Source organism: Sminthopsis crassicaudata, chromosome 1 (assembly GCF_048593235.1).
Source record: "Sminthopsis crassicaudata isolate SCR6 chromosome 1, ASM4859323v1, whole genome shotgun sequence".
Classification (NCBI taxonomy): domain Eukaryota; kingdom Metazoa; phylum Chordata; class Mammalia; order Dasyuromorphia; family Dasyuridae; genus Sminthopsis; species Sminthopsis crassicaudata.
In genome coordinates this window covers 440,115,563-440,129,541 of record NC_133617.1, presented here as the reverse complement: position 1 = coordinate 440,129,541, position 13,979 = coordinate 440,115,563, and the positions used below count along the sequence as shown (strand labels likewise).

The following is a 13,979-nucleotide window of genomic DNA, read 5'->3' as shown; positions in this document are numbered from 1 at the left end:
ATATGTTCAGTGAAATAGTGATTTTGTTTTCCAGTGAATTTTTGATTATTTTAAAACTTGGATAGAATTTTGATCTTCTCATAGAAAATTTGGACAAATAATGAAATTATTTCCATAAATAGAATGCATGAAATGTTTTGTATATATATTCTATTTAGGTTTTAAATAAGGATTCTTGTTTCTTGTATCACTTAGGTTTCTCTGCTTGATTCTGCAATAATGTTAACCTTACATTTATGATGTTGGATTGTTGTTGTGGGAATGATGGTATTAGTACAAATTTAACATCCTGAGTTCTCTATATAATCAACCAAGAGACTCCTGGCTTTTGGGAAAGCAAATGGCCTCCCTTTATTACAGTTTTCTATGAAAATCAACAATAACCAGAAAATTTTTCATTAAAATCTTTACATATTTTCATTAATGTGTAGAGCCTTCAAATAGAAGAAAGTGGTTTCTTCTGCCTTGAAGTTACACATCACTATCAGAGGATGTTATAATTGGAGAGCCCAAGTACCTTTTGGCATGGAGTAAAACCCTGAGAGGATATCACCTTTCCACCAAGACCACTATGTGAAAAAGATCAAATCCTACTACTTGTAGAATTCATGATCAGTTTAAAATGGAATAAGGAATCAAAAAGCAAAGTTCCCTATATTATTTTCACAGAATCATAGCATCTAAGAGCTAGAGAAGCCCCCAGAGGCTGACCCCCAATCTTTAGCCGAGCAAGAATTCCTTCTATATTTCTGACAAGTCATCCAATCTCTACTTGAAGATTTCCAATGTGGGGAAGCCCATTATTTGATAACACATTTTTGGATAGTTCTAATTTTAAGAAAGGTTTTCTTTGGTTCTGTATTTTGAGGTCAGGCAGAATAAATCTGATCCATCTTCCTCATGATGACCTCTTCAAATCCTAGAATACAACTGTCATAGCTGCTCTAAATTAGCTATAAGCTAGCCAATCCCATTTCCTTCAATGGATATTTTATTATCTATAAAGGACCTAAAAGATCAGAGAAAAAATACTCTGAATATTTCTTCTTGTTTAATATAATTGACTCAATTAAAGTTCTTAAATCTGCAGAAATGTCTAAGTTAAATAAGCATTTTAGTAAAGTACATTAAGTTCTGCTAATTACTTTCATATAATTAATAGTTGCAGAATATTTTTTACAACTTTAGATGAGTGTTTAGTACAATTCATAGAATTTCAGAGTTGGAGGAATCTTCAAGCAGGGACCCCACTTTATAATAGTTTTGAGAAATCTTCTAGTTATGAAGAACTCACTGTGAATATTTGGAGAATTCCATGCCATTATCTGGTCATATTAATTACATAAATGAAGGTTTTCTAACAGTTAGTTCTTCCATTCGTCATTTTAAAAAAATATAAAACAACTTTGTTTCTTTTACCTCTTGCTAGTTTCCTTTACCTAGGATCGTCTTCTTTCTTGTTTTTTACACTTGATTCTAACCTCCATTTCTTATAGGTGCTTATTTTGATTTTAAGTTCCACATTTCTTTTTTCTTTTACTAACTTAATTTTTCTGCTTTCACGTTATTTTTTTCAAGCTAGCTAATTGTGGATTTTTTGAAAGGTGAACCCTGAACTTGCTGATAAGATTCAAGGACTTAAGATCTTTTTCTCAAGAAATATCTTTACCTGTTCTTTTGGAAGCTGCCTCTATCCTCTTTCCAGAATCAATTTTTTTTCTCCTTCTATTATAATCCCTATATCCATGTGTTATGTGCATATCTAATATATGTGTTGTTCTTTATTCTTCTATTCTTTTTGGTTAAAGTTTCTAAGAGAGATTCTTTGAGATTGAAGCTTTATTTGGAGACATTCTTTTTCTTTATCTGGAGACATTCATATTTGTTTCTGATTACTTTTGAATTCTTCAGTGAAAATTCTTCTTAAATATTTTTGAATTTTCATCTGAGAAGATTGGATGTTTCCTTTCCATACATATGTGTATGCACACACATATATGTATATAGAGATACACATACTCATGTGTGTGGAAAAGAGAGAGAGAGAGAGAGAGAGAGAGAGAGAGAGAGAGAGAGAGAGAGAGAGAGAGAGAGAGAGAGAGAGAGAGAGAGAGAAAGAGAGAGAGAGAGAAGGAAGGAAGGAAGGAAGGAAGGAAGGAAGGAAGGAAGGAAGGAAGGAAGGAAGGAAGGAAGGAAGGAAGGAAGGAAGGAAGGAAAGGAAGGAAGGAAAGAAGGAAGGAAGGAAGGGAAAGAAGGAAAGAAGGAAGGAAGGAAGGAAGGAAGGAAGGAAGGAAGGAAGGAAGGAAGGAAGGAAGGAAGGAAGGAAGGAAGGAAGGAAGGAAGGGAGGGGCTATGTCTTGACCAGATTTTATTCCTTTTGATTCACTGTTCACTGATTATTTATTATGTTCCAATAATGAATCAGGACTAAAGTTAGCTGCTTTGTTCCTCCATGTTGCACATTTTTTCCTTATCCTTTTTAATCTCCTTAGTCATGCTAGCATTACAGTATACATCTCATTCTTCTTTCCTGGTCCATAAACCAATAATATGCTTTCAAGTTTTCCTTCTAGATAGGATCTGCTTCAATTTCTCCCCTCCCTAGTGTTCACTCCCCTGCCCCCATCCTTACTCTGTCTGTTTCCCCTCTTCTCAACTGCCATGGAATCTTCTGGTTTCAAGTTAAAACTTTCCAGAATTCCTTCCCTTCTTCACTAGACCAAAAAAAAATAATAAAAAATAAAAAAAAAATTAAAAAAGCCCAAAATAGTCAAGGCATTCCAGTTATTCCTTCTTCAGATTTACTCCAGACTTTAACTTCAAAACAACAGATTTCAAAACTTGAAAGGGTATGGGGAAATTTCTTGCATTGTATTTGTCAACACTTTGAGCAGGCCTTAAATTTTAAGGCCATTAAAGGACATTAACTTAAAAGTCATCTATTTTTTCTAAAGTTATTACCTCTGACTTGGAGGCAGGTATCTGTTTTCATTTTTCCATCTGTGAGGTATAGATTTTTTTTTAATTAAGAATGTGTGGATAATGAATGATTGGTTTTCTGACACTGATGAACAAGATTCCTAAACCTTCAAATACACTTAAATTTTGGATTTTAAAGAAGTATCTAATTTGTTTTTGTTGTTTTGTTTTGTTTTTAATGTTTCAGGCTATTGATAGTATGCATGACAAAGGAATTGTCGAAGATCTACATTGTGGCTCCATGAAAGGCACCAGCATGCGACCACCACATCCTGGAATGGGTCCACCTCAGAGTCCGATGGATCAACATAGCCAAGGTTTATTCCAGCTGCACTTTTGATTTTTTGTACAAGTCTTTTAAGCTTAGCAATTAGTTATTTACATCATCATTGGAAAAGATGTGAAATAAAAAACTAGTATTTTTACCTATAGTTTTTTAATAGGATTTTTTTTCCTTTTAACATCAGTGAATATTTTTTTTGGATAAATATTACTAAAATGAAAGGGAAACAGGCCAGTAGCAACTGTTATTCAGATTGTGAATCTACTGTGAGAGACAAAAGCTATACTTATTTTAATATGGGTGACTGTTCTCATAAGTAGTTATTTGTGAAAATAACTCCTAGTTTGCAGAATTCAAGTATTATACACTCTTCCTTATTTTAGTCTTCTTCACCATGGTCTAAGTATTCATGGAGTAAAAAAATAATAAAAATATCTAGCATTTACATAGTACTAACTATGTGACTTGCTTTTTCCCAAGAAGTTCAGAGATATTGTTTCATTTTATCCCCACTAAACCCATTTTACATTAAAAAAAAATGGAGAGAAATACAGGTAAAATGTCTTGCCTAGAGTTTCACAACTAATAAGTGTCTTGAGGTTGAATTTGAACTCAGGTCTTCCTATTCCAGGTCCACAATTCTTTTTTTTTTTTTTTTAATTAATTTTATAATTATAACATTTTTGACAGTACTTATGCATACGTAATTTTTTTTTTTTACAATATTATCCCTTGTACCCCCTTCTGTTCTGAATTTTCCCCTCCTTCCCTCTACCACCTCCCCTAGATGGCAGGCATTCCCATACATATTAAATATGTTATAGTATATACTAGGTACAATATATATGTGCAGAACCGAATTTTGTTGTTGTTGTTGTTGCAAAGGAAGAATTGGATTCTGAAGGTAAAAATAACCTGGGGAGAAAAATAAAAAGTGCTAACAGTTTACACTCATTTCTCAGTGTTTCTTCTCTGGTTGTAGCTGATTCTGTCCATCATTGATCAATTGGAATTGGATTAGCTCTTCTCTATGTTGAAGATATCCACTTCCATCAGAATACATATAGTATTGTTGTTGAAGTGTATAATGATCTCCTAGTTCTGCTCATTTCACTCAGCATCAGTTGATGTAAGTCTCTTCAAGCCTTTCTGTATTCGTCATTTCTTACAGAATAATAATATTCCATAACATTCATATCAGGTCCACAATTCTTAAGCACTATTTTATATCTCACTGCACATATTGTATATAAGCTCCTGTCTTCATGTTTTACATGTATTCCATTGATTATCTTGCAGTTAAATTTTTTTCATATTCATAATACAAATATATATCTCAGAGATGATTTTTGACTCATATCCCTTTGAAATTTAAGTAGGAAAATAGTTTCTTATCTATTAAAAAAATTCTACAATTTGTGTGTCAATGTCCACAGAACAACATCATGAAATTAGAAGAAAAATCCTTTTAGCAAAAATTTGATATGTTTGTGGAAGAGTAGTATGGGATAATAAAGTCTAGGCAATGCTTTCTCTAGTAGTTCTTGGAATGTGTCTTTACCATGACTATTCAGGCCAAAAACTGAAATACTTGTAATGGTCATAAAATATGCTAGGGGCAATAGAATCTTGAACATACATTCTATCAAAATAAAATTGCCCCACCCTGAAACAACTTGACCTTTTTTTTTTTTTTTTTCCCCTGATACTGGGTGGAAAGATGACAAAGTCAATACACTTTATTTTTTGGTTTCTTTTTTATTTTTTAATAATAGCTTTTTATTTTTAAAATACATTCAAAGATAGTTTTCAACATTCACCCTTGCAAATCTTTCTATTCCAAATTTTTTCTCACTTCCTTCACTCTATCCCCTCCTCTAGACATCAAGTAATCCAATACAGGATAAACATGTGCAATTCTTCTAAACATATTTCCACATTTATCATGTTGTACAAGGAAAATCAGATCAAAAAGGAAAAAAAAAATTGAGAAAAACAAAGAAGGTGAAAATACTCTGTTGTGATTTACATTCATTCCCCATGGTTCTCTTTCTGGATGCAGATGTCTGTTCTCTCCAACAGAAGTCTATTGAAATTGGCCTGAATTGTCTCATAGTTGAAAAGAGCCAAGTCCATCAGAGTTGATCATCACATAATCTTCTTGTTGTCTTGTACAATGTTCTCTTGATTATACTCTTAGCATCAGTTCATATAAGTCTGTCTAGGTCTTATTGAAGTTAGACTGTTGATCATTTCTTATAGAATAATAATAGTCAATATACTTTTAACAATATCATTTTAACTTCAAAGGCCATATAAAATAATGGAATGAATATGTTTGTAAAATGCTTGGAAGTTTGTTAAATGTTATTGTGTCTCCTTTTTCAGTTTTAAGTATCAAACTCTTGTTTCCTAAGTAAATGTCTACTCAAAGTTTTTAAATTAATAATGGTTAACTAAAAAAACTAGAGATATTTAACTGTAGTAAATTCTTGTCAATTTGGAATATTAGTGATTGATAAAGTAGAATTTTAATCATTAAGTCAATTAACAAGCATTTATTAAATGCCAAGTATATCTCAGGAACTATGCTAAACTGAATTTGAATTATTTGATATCTTAAAGACATATAAGGCACATAAATGTGGGGAATCATAATTAAAGTGATATGTCAGTCAGAAGTTTAAAATTTTTTAAAGTAGGTATTATGAAAAAAGTGTTAAGATGTATCTATTAGTATATTTTTCTATTCAGATAGTGTGAAATCAGTATATATACATAATATATACATATATATATACATGATATATATATATATATATGTATATATATATATATATATATATATGTATATATGTTTGTCAGCTTAAAAAGCTCCCAGTGTTGAAACTCTTTACTCACTAAAATTTTAAGTTAATAGACTTAGAAGTTAAATGACTTGTCTAGGATTTTATAGCCAGCAAAAGTCATGAATTGTGTAAAACAGTGGATATATGCAGAGTTTAAAAATCATAAAGATTTGAATCCTGGTTCATATCTTAGAGGATTGTAGAGGAGTTTTTTGTTTCTATTGTTTGCATCTCTCAATGTATCTATCTCTGTCTCTACTTCCATTACTCTCTGTTTCTGTCTCTGGCTTTCTCTCTGGATTTAGAGACAATGTTTGTCTTTTGTCTTTGTGTTTTTGACTCTATCTCTGAATCTGGTTCTCTCTGTTTCTAACTCTGGCACTCAATATTTAGTGTAGTCTTAAGTGATACATAATGGCTGTGTATTCATGGCAAAATATTTAACTTGCCTAAGGAAATAATGCCCCAGAAAACTCACCAAGATTTTAACATAGAGATCAGTTGCAAATTCACACTGATGGAGGGGGTTTACATATTAGAAATTCCCCAAAATACAGATGTGCACCCAAATCCAAATCATAAAAACCCTGGTAACAACTAAATGAGGTGTGATTTGAAAAGTACCACCTTTTAAAAGTACATGAAAACTGATTAGGTTATTGATTTTCCTTTAATAAATTAAGGAATTTTGTATATTAGGATTTTAAAAAAAAGTCACATTATTGTTAGTAGATTGAAAAAAATCTTTAGAGATAGGTATGTAATATTTAAAGCTTAAATTCATTTAAACACTGCAGTACTTTCTCATGATTATTAGAAAGAGAAAATTTCATATACTCTTAATGAGAGTAAGACTGGGAAAATGAGGAGACTTGATTGGAGAAGGAAATCAACTTCTTTTTTTTTCTAACTTTTGAATGCGGAAGTCTAAAATGATTTTGAAAAGCAAAATCTGCAACCAGTTTGTCATCCTATTGATAAATACATATCTACTTTCAGAGACTGGCAATTCATCCATTTTGTGTTTTCAACTAAAAATGATTACCAAAATAAGTTATGCAATTTCATCATTTAGATCCTACTTTTCTTTAAATTTATTGGAATGCTACTCATGTAGAAAGAATATCTCTCTGTGACTGAGACATAGTATCACATTTTTAATATCATACTGTGGCAATGATTTTATAAAAATCTGCCATTAACTTATTGGAAATATTCCAAATTGGTTTTTCTTTTCTTAATTTCTTTCTTCCTATCAAATCCAAGGAGACTTGGCATTTTTGTTGCATTCATTCCCAAGTGATCCGTTAACTCTTCAAAATTTGAGTGCATTGTGCTTACAATTGTAAACATCAAATCTTCAGAGTTGTTTTTTTGTTTTGTTTTGTTTTGTTTTTTGTTGTTCCTTTGGCTACATTAATAGAAATACATGAAGAAAACAATATTGTTTCTGGGTTACATTGAAAAAAAAACTGTAAAATATAATATAATTTTATATTTCCTATAGGCAGAGTTATTTCTTATTTAATGTTTGCCTTAGCTCTTCAATTAAAGTTATTGATAATTTAAATAATGCTTTAATTAAAGCATTAAAGTTATCAATATCATTTATATATTTTGGGAGTCACATCAAAACTTATAAAATTCATTAATTCAACAAAAATTCATTAAGCACTTATTATATGCAAGACTTTAGGGATACCAGGATAAAATTGAGAGATCAAAACATTGCTTTATTTTGGAAAGTGAAAGATATATGAAGCATATGACCCTTCCTATTTTCAGCACTATCATGTTAGATATAAAAATTGAAATGACACTGTTACAATTTTTCCATTTTAAGAGTTGGCATTATAGAGGTAAGACTAAGTGAGGTCTCTTTATAGTATTTCTGTTATCATTGAGAAATAAGATGATAATTGAGGAACAAATACATGAGTTACTTAAAGGAATCAAAAATGAGTCTCATAAGTTGAAATATAGGAAGGATATGTCATTTAGTATATTATAAATGCTCCCCCCCATTTTTATTTTTTGATGTGAGAAATAATGAAGCAGTGGAACTTCTAGTACTTAGTTGCTTTGAAAACATGATTTTGGGGAGATTTTATTTTAAGTTCTATCTGTGATATTGCTGAACACCATGACCACCTTTCATTGCTTTTTTTTTTTTTTTTTTTAACTCCCTTAGAAATTCAGCAAATATTTATTTAACACATTTCATACAGTGTACCAGGTTGGGAACTAAAGAAACAAGGACAAAATTGAGAAATAGTCCTTGACCTGAGGGAAGGATACATTAAAAGAAGTAAAAGGATCCAAGGAAGGATTATTCAAAATGTTCTGGGAAAATTAGAGGAGGTAGAAATAAATAAGAACTGGGGGATTTAGGGAAGATTTTCACAAGAGATGACACATGAGCTCAGTTTTGAAGGAAGGATAAAACTCTGAAAAATAGAGGTTAATTTAATAGATGAAAAAACATTTAATATGTGCTTACTGTGAGCCATGCACTTTACTGAGTACTGTGAATATAAATGGGAAAAAAAGACAGTTTCTACTTTCGAGGAGCTTATACACCAGTTAGGACGTACAGCTATAGATGACGAAGCAGAGCTTTCTCTGCATCAGGACATAGTCTATACAAAGGCACAAAGATTAGGAGACCTTTGTTGAAAATGGGGAGGGGGAATTAATATCCAGTTCAGTTAGAAAGTAGAGTATATAAAGAACAGTGTATTTTAAGTTCAGAACAGTTGATTTGTAGCTAGATTGTAGCTATCCATTGGCTCAATGAATAGAGCATAAGGGCTGGAATCAGGAAGACTCCTTTTAAATTTTAACCTCAGATACTTAATAGCAGTAAGACTTTGTGCAAAACATTATTTGTTTCTCTTTCCTCAACTGTCAAATGTGGAAAATAAAGCACTTACTTCCCAGGGTTGTTGTGATGATCAAATGAGATAAGATTTGTAAAGTACTTAGCACAGTGTCTGACACAGAGGAGATGCTGTAGGATGATGATGATGATGATGATGATGATGATGATGATGATGATAAAAATTGTTGTTATTGTAGAAGACATCAGATACCAGCTTAAGAAGACTTTATTTTAATCTTATTAGCAATATAGATCCATTAAAATTTTTAAACAAAGGAATTACATGGTCAGACACATGTATTAAGGATATTATACCAGTAACTTTATGTAGAATAGCTTGGGAAAAAGAGTAATTGGAGACAGGGAGATACAATAAGATAACAGTATTTGATCTCTCAACAGAAAGAGATTAGATTGTGGCAGTGGGAAGAAAAAAAGAAATTGATGAAATACCAATTTGAAAAATGAAAGTGACTTTGTAACTCATTTATCTCCATTGTAAAATTTATCTTTAATGTTTTCAGATTTTAATTTATTTAAATACTAAGCAGAGATCTTTGAGCAATATATTATTTTTAGTTCCCTTTCTAAATGATAATTCTGGTATAAATAATTGTATTTTTAGTTATCCCCTCCACAATATGGTGGCCCCTGCAATTGGGAAAATCCTCATAAAACTTTTTGGCTCTCTCTTCATCACTGAAAAGAATTATGCATTTTTCCTTTTTCTTTTATGGAATTAACTAAGTTGCAAAATGTGTAAAATATATATTTTTTTAAATTGTAAAAATAATTATTTGGTCATGAGCCCTGTGGCATTTATTGGCCTTTGAGTGTTATCTGAGACTTCAACAAAACTCAACCCCCCATTCTCATTTAATTTCTTATTTTGATCCATATATCAAAACCATAATGGGGAGTGCTGTGATTTGGAAGGGGTAACTTCATTTCATGGAAAGTCTCCAGTAGTTTATATTGTTAAAATATCTCCTAGAGAAAGTCAATTAATTAGTCTCATACACTTATTTTCAGGACAGGTATATAAATATTTTGACTCAACATGGGCGTAGTGCTTGCCAAACTAAAGGTGTTTAATAAATTCTTGTCATATGGAAATGAACAAAAAAACCTTTATAATAATATTTCTATTAGACAAGATTGTTAGGTAAGTATATTTTCCTATAGGGCAAAGAAATTTTTATCATATGGTTTTGTATTATGTTTTAATTTTTTTAACTTTTAACTTTTACTATGAATAATCAGAAATGTTCCTCAGACATTCTATTATTTAAATTTGCTGCCTTTCTGATTACTGCCTGCTGATTTCTGATCAATAGTTATGTACTTTTCTCTTGGTCTTGTATAAATCTGGGCAGTAGAATGGACACTTCTCTTTCTGGTCTGAATGGGTTAGACTTCCCAAATTTTGGAAATTATAGTTTATATAATTTTTACTTAAAGATTTGTGTAACCAAAAGCAAAACTAGGATGTAACTGCAGTCATTTTCCCTAATCATTTTCCTCAAGTATTATGCTCTTAATAAGAATGAACATATTAACATAGCTACTAACTGTATAAGCCTTCCACAAATTAACCTAAAACATATTCAGTAGTAAATCTCTAAAGTCTTATCTGTTTTATTTCAGGTTATATGTCTCCACACCCATCTCCACTGGGAGCCCCAGAACATGTCTCCAGCCCAATGTCTGGAGGAGGTCCAACTCCACCCCAGATGCCACCAAGCCAGCCAGGACCCATGATACCAGGAGATCCTCAGGCTATGAGCCAGCCCAATCGAGGTCCTTCACCTTTCAGCCCTGTCCAGCTGCATCAGCTCAGAGCTCAAATTTTAGCTTACAAAATGTTGGCCAGAGGCCAGCCACTGCCCGAAACCCTGCAGCTTGCTGTGCAGGGGAAAAGGACACTGCCTGGCATCCAACAACAACAACCACCTCTTGTCACCTTCAATCGACCATCTGGTAGGTTAACATGTAACTACACATATAATGTATAGCTCAATTTCAGAAAAGAAATAATATTAGAGTACAGGAAAATCCTGACTCAAAAAATGTAATTTAGGCTAGTCCCAGTCCTAGCCTAAGGGGATGGGGTCTGGGGTTTCCTATTCTCAGTTCTCTCCCCTTGTCTCCTCTCTCTCTCTCTCTCTCTCTCTCTCTCTCTCTCTCTCTCTCTCTCTCTCTCTCTCTCTCTCTCTCTCTCTCTCTCTCTCTCTCTCTCTCTCACCATAAGATGGCTCAATCTTTCCGCCTAGGTTTTATCAAAGAATCTAATAAAGCCATTTATTTTATTTTAAATTTCCAATAAAACAAAATCTATAGGCATTTGCATTTTAGCTATAGACTTCATGGTACTAGTCAGAGTCATGTTAGGGATGTTATTTAGCACTTCTAATCCAGAATCCCACTGTCTCCTTCATCTTTTCATAAAGCTGATGTTGGGCCTATAGTCAAAGAGACTTGGGCTTGAGTTCTAGTTGTCCTACTTTTTAACTTTGTGACTTCAGGCTAATCACTTAATTACCTGTTTGCCATCAGCACAGTCTTCTTCAATCATAGGTGCTGGAGGCATCAAATGAGAGAGAGGATGTAAATGTGCTTTACAAAGAGACAGTGTGGCTCCAAAGCATTGCCTCAGAGCTAGAGGGGGAGAACTTGGGCCTGGGTCCTTCCTTGTCCTATGGGCAAGTCATGGAAGCTCTTTAAACTTGGTTTATTTTTTTAGATTATATTCTTTTTTTATACCCCTCCTCCATACAGAACCCTCACTTGTAACAGGAAAAAAAAAAGTGAAGCAGACTAGCCAGGCCAGCAAGCATCTAGCAGTGTATGCACTCATTTGTGCCTACTGTATACTGATTACGTTAAATGCTGGGGATACCAATGAAATCTGCCTTTCCTCTAAAAGCTTGCATTCTGTCAGCAGAGACTGTGTGTGTGTGTGTGTGTGTGTGTGTGTGTGTGTGTGTGTGTGTGTGTCTGTGTGTGTTGTGCCAGTCAGTAAGCATTTAATGAGTGCCTACTATATGCCAGGCATTGTATTAAATACTGGGGATACAAAGAAAGGCAAAGGAGAGTTTTGGACTTGAGAAGCTTACAGACTAACAGAGCAAACAAATATGTGTAAACATACTATATATAAATGAAAACTAATTAAAAGAAGGAAGATATTAGAATTAAGAGGAATTGTGAAAGGTTTCTTCTAGAAGGTAGGCTTTTAGTTGGGACTTGATGGAAGTTAGAGAAGCTGGAAAGTGGAAATAAAGAGAGATAATATTCCCAGCACAGGGAATAGGTGGGAAAAAAAACTGAGCTGAAAACTGGAGTGTTAGATGCTACACAAAGAAGGCTGGCATCACTAGATTGAAGAGTAATTGGCTGTAAAACCTCACCACCAAGAATAGGAGAATATATTTTTTCATTTGGTGCTGTGATTGTTTATTAAAATTAACCCTAGTTTGGCTGCCTTTCATTATTGTTTTTATTTATGTTATCATGATCATTGTGCATTTTGTTTTATTGGTTAAGCTCATATCAATGTATCATTTTTTCCTATTACATCCCCATGCTTCTGTGAATTCTTCAACATCTGTCATTTCTTACAGTGTAATATTAACCAATTACATTTATATGTCCAGTTTGTTTAGCCATCTTTCTAAAAATGGGCACCCATTTTCTGTTATGTCTTTTTTGTTTTGATTTTGCTTTTACTACCATAAAAAGTGATCCTAGGGATATTTGGGCATGTATTCTATTTATTACTTCCTTGGAGTCCAATGGTGGGCTGAATCAAAGTGAATTATTTAGTGAATTAGTGATTAGTGAATTTACTAACATAATTCCAAAATGTTTTTCAGAAGTTAGACCAAAGCAGTTATGACCAATGAATTATACATTCGCCATGGTGTATTAACGTGCCTATCTTGCACCAGCTCTTCTAACATTGACTGCATCTTTTATCATATTTTCCAGTTTGATTTACCAGCAAACTTTAAAATCAATTAAGTAGTCTTTATTACTATCAAGTCTATTCATTGAACTCCCTGTAATCTGATTTCTATCCCTGTTATTCCATAAAAATAGCTTCTTTGAAGCCATGAAAGACCTTTTTGACCTTGCAAGGATTTTTCTTCACTTATTATTTTTCTTGACATTTCCATGGCATTCAAGACTATGGACTTTTTTGCAAATCTCTTTTTCCTTCATATTGCACCATCCTTATTTTCATTTCATCTCTCTGTCTGCTTCTCCTCCTTTTGCTGCTTCTACTTTCTCTGTGTATTAGAATAAGTGACTTCAGGACTTTCATTTCTAGATCTCAGGATTCTAATTCCATGATCCCACTGCAAACAAACACTTTAAATTTTTACCCACCTTTCACATAATATTATAGAATTCTGACAGCCAAACGTTCTTATATAAATCTTAAAGTAATTTAGGATATATTTGGTTGTGTCCATTTTTTTGGTATTTTTTATTGCTATTAATTCAGTTAATGTCTATAGATTACATAAAGTAATGACTGGTATATCAGCAGAAAACTCTGAAAATAAAGATCTTTTTTGGTTAGAGATTTTTAAAAAATAATTCTCTTGAATTCATAATTCTCCAAATGTGACATCATACTATCTAACAAAAACAAATTATGATTTTTAGTCCAGAAATAAGAAGCTTAAACTAAATAACTCTTCAGTAGTCATCCCTTAGAAAAGTCAGTAGCATTTTAATGGAATGTGGCCTTGTCTGCTTGAGTTCCACTCAAAGCCCAGAATTTTTATTTTCATTTTGCTCTCCTCTTCCATTTAGAGATTAAAGCAATAGAGAAACAAGGGGTTAAAAAGATTTTTTTTTGAGGAATATAGAAATTCAGATGTTTTATTGGCCATTTTTTCAGTACCTTTCTTTGTGTTATCAGTTATTTTTTAGTATGCTCAATTTAAATAAACTTCATTACATTTATTTTTCCATC

General features: G+C 32.5%; 1 protein-coding gene across 9 annotated transcripts in view; it reads left to right on the top strand.

The window, feature by feature from the left end:
- SMARCA2 (SWI/SNF related BAF chromatin remodeling complex subunit ATPase 2) overlaps positions 1-13,979 on the top strand; it is a 221,731-nt gene that overhangs the window by 14,390 nt on the left and 193,362 nt on the right. For 5 of the 9 annotated variants that reach the window (XM_074280637.1, XM_074280641.1, XM_074280640.1 and 2 more), the window contains exons 3-4: positions 3,167-3,296; positions 10,640-10,972. In XM_074280637.1, coding sequence (XP_074136738.1) covers positions 3,167-3,296; positions 10,640-10,972 — 463 coding nt within the window. Of the gene's footprint in view, positions 1-2,293; positions 2,850-3,166; positions 3,297-10,639; positions 10,973-13,979 lie in introns of those variants that run through there. The other 4 variants (XM_074280645.1, XM_074280646.1, XM_074280644.1 and 1 more) reach the window with 2 other exon arrangements.